This window comes from Agrilus planipennis, unplaced genomic scaffold (assembly GCF_000699045.2).
Source record: "Agrilus planipennis isolate EAB-ADULT unplaced genomic scaffold, Apla_2.0 scaffold264, whole genome shotgun sequence".
Lineage (NCBI taxonomy): Eukaryota > Metazoa > Arthropoda > Insecta > Coleoptera > Buprestidae > Agrilus > Agrilus planipennis.
Genome location: NW_020438958.1, coordinates 110,650 through 122,805, shown reverse-complemented (window position 1 = coordinate 122,805; position 12,156 = coordinate 110,650). Strand labels below are relative to the sequence as shown.

The following is a 12,156-nucleotide window of genomic DNA, read 5'->3' as shown; positions in this document are numbered from 1 at the left end:
GTTGAAGGCTGGATCAAGACTCTCGTCTCTCATATATACAAACAAATATATAATTTAAGATGAGTGGTTGTGTGGGGATAAGGAGGGTGGAAAGGGTGAGTGGTGGAACAACAGTATGTATTGTACATATGTATCTGTACATAAGCGATTACAAATTTACAAGAATCTATTGCAAGAAGACATAAATAGGTAAAGATAAGGCAGGACAATAGAACCAGAATAAAATGTAAATTTGGGAGTATTGAATCGTATGTCCTGCTGTGTTCAAGTAGAAGAAAGCAATTGTAATTTCATTTTAATGACAGGAAAGTTTGCTATTAGAAAAACCTAATTTCCTGTGATACAAACATCTGTTGTGATCCTGAAAGCCTATACAAACAGATTACCTGACTATCGTCTATAATGATAATTTGCTAAATTCAAATATTGATATGATCTGAACATTCTGCCCACCTTGAAAGGTACTTTAAATAAAAAGAAAATTTTAGAAACTAGTGAAATAAAGCCTAAATATATGATGCATAACAATTCAGATTACTGTTTAATCAGAAGAATTAACATTATATTCTATTGGAAGAATACAAATCTTTGTCACGGGTCTTTTCAGCACACTATCTGCGGTCTGTACAGATACGACTCTGGTGATTCCATCATTTCCTGGAAAGGTCTCAAGAATAGGTCCCATCTTCCATTTGAGAGGTGGAAGGTTATCTTCACGAAGTATTACCAACATTCCAGGTTTGATTGGAGTAGTTCGAGAGATGCACCATCGTTTCCGTTGTTGCAGTTGGTATAAATACTCTTTTTGCCAACGCTTCCAGAAATGCTGAACCATTTGAAGCATGTGTTGGTATCGGTTAAGTCGATTTGTAGGAATAGTAGTTACGTCCATTTGAGGTGGAGCTGTTATCGGACATCCAGTTAGAAAATGGCCTGGAGTAAGTAGAATCAGGTCGTTGGGATCATCCGAAAGAGGAGAAAGACGTCGAGAGTTCAGACACGCTTCGACCTTGGTTAACCGGGATAACGACGAATACCTTTGTAGCAGTCCGAAATCGTTGTTTGTTGAAATTAGTACAACTGGTTGGGTTCTGGCTTCTGTCTCAATGATTGATGGATTTTCAATTATGTCCTGATGTTGAGGCCAATCTCGAATTACAGTTCGTGATAGTGTGTCACTGTTGTTTTTAAGCAATTCGCAAAGTTCTCGTACGCAGCGGGTGGCTAGATACGGCGCTGACGCAGTCCCATAGGTCATTGTGTTGAGTACGTAATGTTTGATTGGGCATGAGGGTGTACGCCGCCACAAAATCCTTTGGTATCGTCGATCGTCTGGAGGGACCAATACTTGTCGGTACATTTTTGCAATGTCTCCCGACAGGACGTAGCGATGTTTCCTAAAACGAAGGAGAATAGAGAATAAATCGTCTTGGACGGTTGGGTCAACTAGTTGAATGTCGTTCAGGGAAATTCCTGTGTCCGATTTTGACGATCCGTCAAAAACCACGCGTAACTTTGTCGTGCTGCTGTCTATCTTTGTGACGGCATGATGAGGTAGATAGTATCCTGCTGTTGCCATCGCCGTAATATCCGAAATCTCAGACATGTGTCCAAGCTGTTAGTATTCGTCCAGGAAGGCTACATACTGGTCACGAAGTTCTTTGTTCCTGGAGAGTTGTCGTTCAAGGGATAGCAGCCGTTTTTCAGCGATCAATCGATATTCACCTAATTTTCTTGTGTCCTCCTTGAATGGAATTCTGACCACGAAACGTCCCTCACTGTTTCGTGTCGTTGAACTGCCAAAGTGTTGCTCACAGCGGTTCCGTTCGTTGATAGCAAGAGTGCTGTGGGTTTCTTCACAGCCTTCAAATTTAGCAATGTCCTCGTTGAGTTGTTGGTTGGTGACAAGATGGCAAGATGTTTTTGGTAGCTCTGGGATAAGCTGCCTAGATAGCGGTCCGGTTATCACCCATCCCAACTGAGTTTTCTGGATTGTCGGTTGTTCAGGTCCCAATTTAAATTGTCCAATGCACAGTAGCTCCCAGAATATCTCTGCGCCGATCAGCATGTCAATTGGTCCAGTTTCCCCGAAAGAGGGATCTGCTAGCGGAAGTTCTGATGGAAACAACGCTTGGTCCAATGGAAGACTAGGGAGGTTGCCTGTGATTTTTGGCAGAATTAAGCATGATAACATAGCTTTGAACCTAGAACATCGAGATAACATGTTAACGTGCATGCGATATTTTATAGATTGCTCGGATTGCTGGATTCCACAGATGGTGATGTTCATACGTTCTACCGGTATCTGGTTTAAGGAGCATTGTTTTGACATACTTATTAGGAAGGTAATGCTTAATCCACAACACTTGTGAGAGATAAAGATCATAGACATTATTGATATAAAAATGCGTATTATATCACTTTAAATACTATTTAATGTGCATCATGCACTTACTCGCTTCAATTTCGCCGCCTGCTGTTGTGACGTTTGAGGTGGGCGGTTGGGGTGTATGCTGGTCTGTAATTCAGGACCGCGTCGGTGAAACACGACGCAGTTGGTGAACATAGCTTCTATTTTAATGATTATTTAGAACAAAGTACGGCAATTTACATAAGTCCCTCTGCCTCGAAATCAAGCAAATAATACATAATTAATTCAAACCGGTTTTTAATATCAATTTTCAAGCGTATGATTGACAGAAAGCATCAATATATAAATTATGTACAGGACACGTCTAGAGGTGAAAATGAATATTTTTATCGGTTGGAACGTAAATGTGATTCTTATTTAATCAACTATGAGAAAATCATTGACATAAGCAGATAGATATATGAAAAGGAAATTACAACATAATCAAGAAAGGAGATGTCCAGTTTGAAACTGTTACCCTAGAGAAGGGCTTCTTGAACTAAACAGTTAACCTCAAGATCAACACGAGAGAGAGCAACACTGCTTGTAGAAAGTAGAAAATACTCCATCTATAGAAGTTATTCTTCACATTACAGGCTATCATCACCACCCTGCCGTACTATTAATCGTATTAATTACGACATTGTGCCTCAAAAGTTGGTTCTGTCTACCCCACATGGATACATAAACTGGCGAACAACTCTAGGAATTATATAATAAGCCATTTGCAGCCCCTTTTTATCCAGCATTCGTTGAAAACGAGGGCGTCTTGTATCCTAGGGGAGGAGGAGTTACATCCGGCGAGCTTTGCCCCTACTTATGAAGCATGCCATCGACCATGACACATCCAATTAGTATATAAGCTTATTTTTCTTCAAATTCAAACTCTACTCCTAAACACTCTACTAAATAAATTATTGTTATTGGAGCCAATTTGTCCATAAAATTATTGTACTTAAATGTTTCTGATTAACCNATCCTTACTTTGTCGGCGCATTCCGATAGAAAAGAAAATAATGACATATGTACGTACATTGAAAGTAAATTGAAGCAGAGGAGCTGTATTACCTGATCTGGCTTTATTTATTGATTTTGATTAGTCTTTGCAGTTGCTTAAATTCTATATGTAGGTATTTACTCCTCTGCGGACTATACTGATGTGAGATATTGATTTGTGTACATATATGTATGTGTATTAATATGTCATAATATTTTGAATTAATGGATTCTGTACTTATTAAATTGGTTAATGCAGATATGATAATAAACTCCAATAGGAAATTATACTTGGTTAAGTCTATTTAAAATTAGTCAGCAGTAGGTATCTATAACCACAAGGATATGTTGCCTTAAGCATTTAGCAAACAAATTAACGAGCATCTTATTAAGATTGCAAGCGCTTTTAATTCCTATTTGTAATGCTACGTACTCTGAACCATAGATAAGATTGCATATTTGAAACTGTAATGAATTGAGCTTTACAGAATTTTGCAAAACCCTTCATACCTTTTGTTTGTTTTCAATTTAATTCTGTTAGATGCGAAATATGACAGCTGGTATAAACTTATAATTTGCGATTTAAAAAGAAACCATTAACATTTCTTCAAAAATTGATGGCGCTCCATGAAAACTAAAGGTAGTTTTCACTATCCCGGTTTTGGTTAGAAAGTAGAGATCTACAATTCTGAAAGTGAAATCACTTAGTGAGGAACTTAAGAAAAACGCTTTTCAAAAACTTTATGAAGAGTTACTTCCCCTCTTAAATCCTTTCAAAATTCTCGCCACTCTTTATTTCATCAATCCTCTTAGTTCAGCTTGCGCACTCTGTTTATAATCCATCCAATGCGTGTTGGACATCTCAGGAAAATCCGATAAAAAAAAATGAACTTGAAGTCAGGAAAACGGAAAAAATTGAAAAGGTGGTCACGACGAAACATGGAATTTGGGAATAAAAATTATTAGAATCATTATTTTGCTTAAATAATATTAGTTGCGGGTTTCTATCTGTGTTTTATAAAAAAGGGGCGTTGAGTGTTGGGTTGGAACTGAGCGACGAAATCGACAATAAAGGTGGGTTCTGCCTGTTCTTATTCTCTTTGTTGTACTTCATGAGTTGCTTTTTGTGAAACTATTTTACAGTTTTGTACAATATTGTCGGTATGTAATGATTGCACCTTATTGTGTAGATTTAGCTTACATATAATTATATTTTTGTGACGTCAATCTCAAACACGCTTATCATTAGTCCATTCTGGTTATTTTATAAACTAAACAGAAGGATCATATCCCATGACTAATTAAATTGTTTCCTTATAGGTTTGTTCATCATAACTTTGTATTTATTTATTTTTTTCCATTTCGTTATTGTTGAGCAAATGCTCATAAGGCTCGTAATTTTTGTTAATTTATAAGTTTATTTCATTTTTGTTGTTTTACGCGTGCGGACCTGTGCTTTTCGGATTATGCTATTCGATACATTGTGTTGTTGCACACAGGGTACGAAAGAGACCGCCGCAGCCACGGATGCAAGTGTGAAAGCATCCCGAAGTTAATCAGGAGCTTCCAATATTGATTTATATATTTTTATTTTGATTTGTTTTATATATGCAATGTTTTGTTTTATATGCACTCCTGCGCTGTGCGACATTTATTTTAGGTATTTCCATGCCCTAAAATGATCGTTCTGATTGAAAGTTTTTTCTTCAACAAGGTATTTTTTGTTTTACTTTCTTCAGATTGATGTATCTACATGTAGTTCTGTTTCTATAATTAGCTTCATGATACTGATTTCTTTTATATAACATTTAATTGAGTGCCTTAACTGTTGGTGTTTGGTATATTTTTTTCAACTTCAGCTACTATGCTGATGGGTAGACAGTTCCTCTTGGCAAAGCTGAAGGATAGAGCGAAAAGTCCTCTCCAACTTACTTTTCGGAGTCGTTGGAATGGGTGGATGTTGGTTAGGGAGAGATAAATGAGAGGGTCAAAATAAAGAACGAAGTGAAATGCTATTTGTGGAATATTACTCACCTGTCAAACGTTTGATTAAATGATCCGTAGAAGCACAGCCGTCTCTACTTACAAGCCGTGCTGAAGGTTTACTTGGCAACACTGTGGATGTCCTAGGATTTCCCGGTTAAAGAGTTACAACTAACTAATTCGTTGTTCTATAATATTTTAATTTTCGCGGAAATATCGTGCAACAAATGTGTGCAATAAGGATGCTTATAGTGTGTTTTAATGATTAATACCTTTGAATACTATTAAGTGAAAAAAGTAAAAGTGTTTTAGATCAAATTGTGTGTTCTAATTGTAAATTTTCTTTAAGTTTATTTTAACAAAATGCCTCGTTGTTGTTGTTGTGTTCTCTATTACAATTCAAATTATAAATCATCTTTAAAATGTAAGTATGTCTATATTTTATTTCCCAAAAAAAGGTGAAATTCCAAAAAAGTGCGTAAGTGCTATACCTCGGAAAGATTGGACTGCATATTGTGCAGTTTACATACATCACTTTAATGAAAGTGACATTATAAAAACAGTAAAAAAAGTATCCATTGCCGTTTTCAATGTGCTTTTAACATATCCTAAATTACCAGAGAATAATGAAACAGAAATTTACAATGTGTAAAATTCTCCCTTAAACATAAGTCAGTTTACTGAAATTTTAAATTCCGATTATTAAATGAACTGTGATTTAGATGACTCCTTAAAAATTTACATTTCAGGATATGCAATTCATTCTGTTCGTAAAATGATAACTTGCAACAAATGTGTTTCGCTCATAATAAACAATAAAGGCTCTTGCGTTGGATTTATTTTGATTATTTACAGAGGGGAGGAATTTCTGTTCCTACTGACAATGTTAGTATAGATGTTTTTTCACATTTATGCCATTTTTGAAGAAATAAGTAATAATGAAATTCTGCAGACATAATGTTTACGGGCTGAACACCAAAAACCAATTTTAGGAAAATTAACAATTTTCAAAAATGTGTAGTTGTGGAAAACATTATAAAGATATACTCTTCCAAATTTTATCTACTTTTGCTAATGTTAATGATTACATTAAAATTATAAATTATAGAAAGCCATTCCAATTCAAATTCAGCTAACTGTAAGACAGCAAAAATCCGTAAATTAGAAAAGTTCAAATTGTAATTAATTTAATTGATGGGATGTCAGGGCTATTGACGAATCCCAAAACAAAGGTAACGCGCTTTGGCAATGCCTCAATGGTGGTGTATAAATTTGTCTTAATAAAATTACAATTATCGAGATATAATTCATATAGGTACCTATCAACGATTACCTAATTTATTGTCTTTTCTATTTTGTTCTTAATACCTACATGTTGAAGTGTATTTTAAATAACGTCACATACTATCAGTGATGAACAAATGTTAATTATTTAATAATTTAATTCATTTTTATCGCTATGGGTGTCTAAAAATCATGTGTAACGACGTGTAGTAATAACAAGTAAGACTCGCAGAATAGGACTCTCACATTGAAGCAATGCGATGTTGCCAAACTTCTCAGCATGGCTTGTAGCATATGGTAAAAGCCACAGAAAAACATAGATCATAGTAGGCGGAGTCGGAATTGAACCGGTATTATATTCAGAAAGGTGTACACTGGCTCTGAATTATTCAACTGCACTTTATTTTGATGCAGTTATGAAATACTTTTATCTGAATTACGAGCATGTCTTATACGACGGGACTTGAACCTTGTTGAAACTTGTCTAAAATAGAGTGGGTGGATCGGCTTGTTGGTTTCGACGATTTACGCAGTCGGACCTTAGGTTCAACCATAATGAGGGGGGGAGTGGTTCTTAAAGAGAAACCAGACCAAGACCAGTCCCTGAAAGAGCGTTGCAGCTTTTTCAGTACTCAGGGTGGCAGAGATCGTTTGGATCGGTATGGGACTCTGATGAACAATACTGCGATGTGGAAGGCAACGGGAAGCCACCATATTATGATTCCGAGTACAACGTATCACACATATTAAATTCTGGCAAAGTACTCCGGGCGTAAACTAGTCCCCCATTCGGATGTCCGTGCGGGGACTACCTCGGGGATGTCATCAATAAGTGCAAGAGTGGTTGGTGCAATATTTCACGAGGAGCATGGAATGTTAGGATAATATGGCAAGTAGGGAAATTGGGAAATTTAAAAGTAGGGATAAATAGATTAGAATTAGATATAGTAGGTATTAGTGGAGTCCGTTGGCCCGAATCTGAAGACTTCTTGAGTGGAGACTTTAGAATAATACATACAGGATCGGTGGAAAGTAATTCAGGGGTAGGAATTATAATGCGTAGGAAAGTAGGGCAGAGTGTAGAAAGTTATTTACAAAAAAGCGATAGGCTAGTTATAGTTAAATTAAACACTGTTGAGACTGGTAATTGTTTATATTACAACGGCGACGTGTAGCCGTGAGTTAGCTTAATAAACAGTCATGGATGGAAAATCATAAATCTATTAGATATGTGTTCGATAGTCGCCGATAGACTTTGTTTAGTCTGTAAGAAAACGGTTATTCATATAGAAATAACATGTACGGAAATACTTAAGCAGTCTTTAGTTTTTAGTCTTGGTTCAGCTCTCATTTTGTGAACAGCACATGTACTTATCAATTAAATTATCCTAAGTAAACTACTGTTTCCATTTTTTCATCGCAACTCTGACAAACACGAAGCCGGTAAAAGCGGTATTAGTGCAGGTCTACATGCCTAGATCACCTTGCAGTGATGAAGACGTGGAAGCAGCTTATGCAGATATAGAAAACATGTTAAGTTTAGTGAAAGGGCAGGAAAACCTAATAGTTGTAGGAATAAACAGAACTTAGCCCTCTCGATTACTTTATTTGACTATTACGTTACGAGGCGCTATACTTGGAAAATGCCAGGTGATTTAGGGAGATATCAGTTCGATTACATACTTGTTAGGCAAAGATTTATGAATCAAGTGAAGGACTCTAGGAGTTATCTGGGAGCAGATATAGATAGCGATCATAACTTAGTAGTTATGAAGACCAATCTTAAATTGAAAATTCTGAAAAGGAGGGAAGGTGGGAGACGCCAAGATGTAACGAAACGCATGATATGTTAGGTACAAGGACAGACGAAAATCTAAACGCGTCGGAAGAAAAGAATTACAGGCACATAGAGACAGAATGGAACTGCATTAAAACGTGTCTAAAGTCAGCAGCTACAGGTATACTAGGTCTTAAACAAAACGAAAGTAGGAAACCCTGGATAACAAATGAGAATGTAGGATTAATAGAAGAAAGGCGGAAATATATACAGAGGACAGACGAAGGAGGGCAAATAATATATAGGGCTGTAAAGTGGGAAGTATAGGGCAGCTAAGGATGAGTGGATTGATAGGAGGTGTAAAGAAGTAGAAGAAAAGTTTGAAATAGGTAAAACCGATGAGGTTATAATATAATTAAGAGGCTTTTTAGAGTTATAGGATACAGTAGTAATAATACAAGAAACGAGGCAGGGGTCACTTTAATTTAAATGAGGAAAATGCAGAAAGGTGGAAAGAATAGTTCGAGCACCTGTACGCAGGCCATGAGTTATGTAATGTATTAGAAATGGAAGATAGTGTGGAGATAGATGAACTAGGTTATCCCATAATGGGAGAAGAATTCGAAGTTGTATTAAAAATCTTAAAGAATAATAAAGCGCCGGGTATTGGTGAGATACAGGCGGACATTCTAAAACATGCAGGACAAGAGGTCAGTGATCGTATGTTTAAGCTAGTTAGTCAGTCCCACAGGTTTATAAACGGAACGGGTTAGGATCCATACCTAACAAAACGAGGCGCGGAAAGGTGCGAGACATTTAGAACAATTAGCTTAACTTCCCATGCTTCAAAAATCTTAACTAAAATTGTACAGAGGAGGATGGAAAAAAAAGCGAAAGAATTATTAGGGGAAGATCAATTTGGGTTTAGAAGAAATAGAGGAACGCGGGGGGTCATTCTAGCTTTACGGTTAACAATAGAGAAAAAAAAAAGAGTGCGTACATATGATTTGTATATTTAGAAAATGCTTCTGACAATGTTAAATGGGACAGGATGTTAAATATACCTAAAAATGTAGGAATAAGTTACAAAGATAGAAAAGTGATATTCAGTTTGTATAAATAGCAACAGGCAGTTACAGAGCTGGGACTGCAACGTAGAGAATTAAATGTTAGGAAGGCAGTCAGGCAGGAATGCACACTATCACCGCTACTTTTTAACTTATACACCGTAGACGCGATAAGCATTAAAGACAGTACAACTGTAGGGATAAATATACAGAAAAAAAAGATTAGTATGCTTAGATTTGCAAATGATATAGCAGTATTAGCGTCTAGCAAGGAGGAGTTAGAGATAGCTTTAAATAAAATGGATGCCGTATTGACAGAACGGTAGTGTATGAAAATAAATAAAAGTAAAGCAAAAATACTAGTTTGCAAGGGAAAAAGGAGTAGGGAAATAATGAATATAAAGATAGGAGACGAAAAATGAGAAGAAGTGGCCGATTTTAGGTATCTAGAGAGTCAGATAAATCAGAACGGAAGGAGTAGTAGGGGTACAAAGCAGAGGATAGTGGAGGGTCGAGTCGCCTTCAATAAAAAGAAGTCACTTCTATGCGCGCGAAGAGTTAATTTTGAAATTCGAAAAAGATTGTTGAGCGTGTATGTTTGGAGCGCGGCGTTGTACGGGTGCGACATATGGTCGGTGGGCGCTGCAGAAAATAACCTTCAAGATGTCGAGTTATAGGGTTACGGGTGCGGATATCGTGAATAGAAAAGGTTAGAAATGAAAAGGTATTAGAAAGAATAGGACAACAGAGGACTCTATGCAAGTCAATAGGAAATAGGTGAGAAAGGTTGGTAGGACAACTTCTCAGGTATGAAGGTCTAGTCAGAGACATATTAGAAGCAGAAACGGGAGTTAGGAGGGGTAGATGTTGGCCTACATTAGATAACTGTTTACAAATAGTTAAGGATGTGGATTGCTCGAATTTTTGGGGAAATGCGAAGATTAGCTTATAATAGGAAAGAGTGGAGGTGGATGTTCAACCAGTCTTAGGACTGACGACCTTATGATGTTGACGAGCATGTGTTCCTCTCGACAGTACTGATGGTCAACATAACTTATTTCATATTGTTTTAAACATTCCACTGAAAGGACCGATATCAGTTAACAAAAATTGATATTTAATAACATTGTCCTTAAATAGGCACTAATGACAGGTCTTAATCTTCACTAATTATAAAGTAATATTTGTTGTTCTTTTATAAGAAGATATTAAATGTAGAGGTTATGTATTACCAGTGCATTCAGTCAATGCTTGCTAAATAGTCAACAGATGTAACACATTTCCTTATGTTGATCCAGTTTTATAACTAGCAATATCACAAGTCTACATTTACAAAACTCTGAGAAGGAAATCGATTTTCATCGTGTAGGTATTTTGTTTCAAGCATTTTGTCAGTAACAATATAGAAAAGTGAATTGCTAATTACTAACGGTTTACCCTAGCAGAATGTAAAATTTACACAAATGAGCCTTAATAATTATTGATAGAGGTTTCAGAATCTGTAGGTGTGTGCTATCTATTCATTTAATAGTTAGAATCAGATAGTGTTTAATTTGTGTCTAAACTGTGTGAGAGTCCACATGTCAGGAGTGAGGTGATCCATTATTATTTTGAAAATACTAAATAATATGATATTGCGGAAAACAGTTTTCCGTTACAAAGTTTTGCGGTTCTTGCGCCTAAACTAATTGAAAACAATAAGTATTCAATTTAAAAACGCGGGTTGATGAACTCCAACACACCATGTATGTAATGGTATATACTTGCCCCTCCTCCTTCTCCTTATCCCCCTCCTTCTCCTTCCCCTTCTCCTTTTCCTTCTCCTTACTTCCCTTCCCCGTTTTCTTCATCTATTTTAATTCACGTGTGAAATTTTTTTCGTATTTTTTCTAATAATATCATGCACTGTTCTCAACTATAGCGTCGACTATTGACTACCCAAAGCAGATATTTTACTCCGTTTTAAATGTGTTAACAATTTTTTCATCCATGGCAATTATACTTTTTGAAACTCAACCCTAAGTAACATCAAAAAAATGTGGCTACTCATCACCAAAGGTTACATTTATTTTTACACGTTTACTCATATTTCCTTAATTTCACACAATTTTATTTTAATTTACTAACAGCACATCCCCACTTGTAGAAAGATAAAACATAATTAAAAAAGGTCATAAGAGAATAGACTGAAACGTCCCAGACTTTACATCATAATCTTTGAATCGTGGTTATTATTTGTTTAGATAAAATAATAGAAATTTTTAAATGTTTCTGCAATGTATTTTGCTCATTACTAGATTTTATCCACGACTTTCTCCGCGTCAGTCTTTTTTCAGAATGTTAATCATTACCCAGTAATTATATCTTTCATATTGTCTGTACAAACTATTTTTCACTGTTTATAATGTTACAACAATTAAAAAGAAAGGTCCCCTTGAAATCAGTTCAGTGGTTTCGAAGATTAGTCCATACTGATAGACACAGCCAAAAATTGATTTATTGATATTAATAACCTTTTGTTTATGCCTAAAGAGCACACTAATAATAATATGAGCCTAAAAGGTAGCTATCTCGATGATACTTTTAAATACTTTATAATTTAATTTATATTTATTTGCTTCTGACAATGTTAAATGGGA

At 36.0% G+C, this 12,156-nt stretch overlaps 1 protein-coding gene across 1 annotated transcript; it reads right to left on the bottom strand.

Annotated features, from left to right (window-relative positions):
* Positions 1-1,618: 1,618 nt before the first annotated feature.
* Positions 1,619-11,367, bottom strand: LOC112904620. The gene is made up of 2 exons (XM_025975101.1): positions 11,285-11,367; positions 1,619-2,204 (listed from the first exon to the last, which is right to left on the bottom strand). The coding sequence occupies exons 1-2, from the start codon at positions 11,365-11,367 to the stop codon at positions 1,619-1,621; spliced, it is 669 nt and encodes a 222-aa protein (XP_025830886.1).
* Positions 11,368-12,156: the final 789 nt, after the last annotated feature.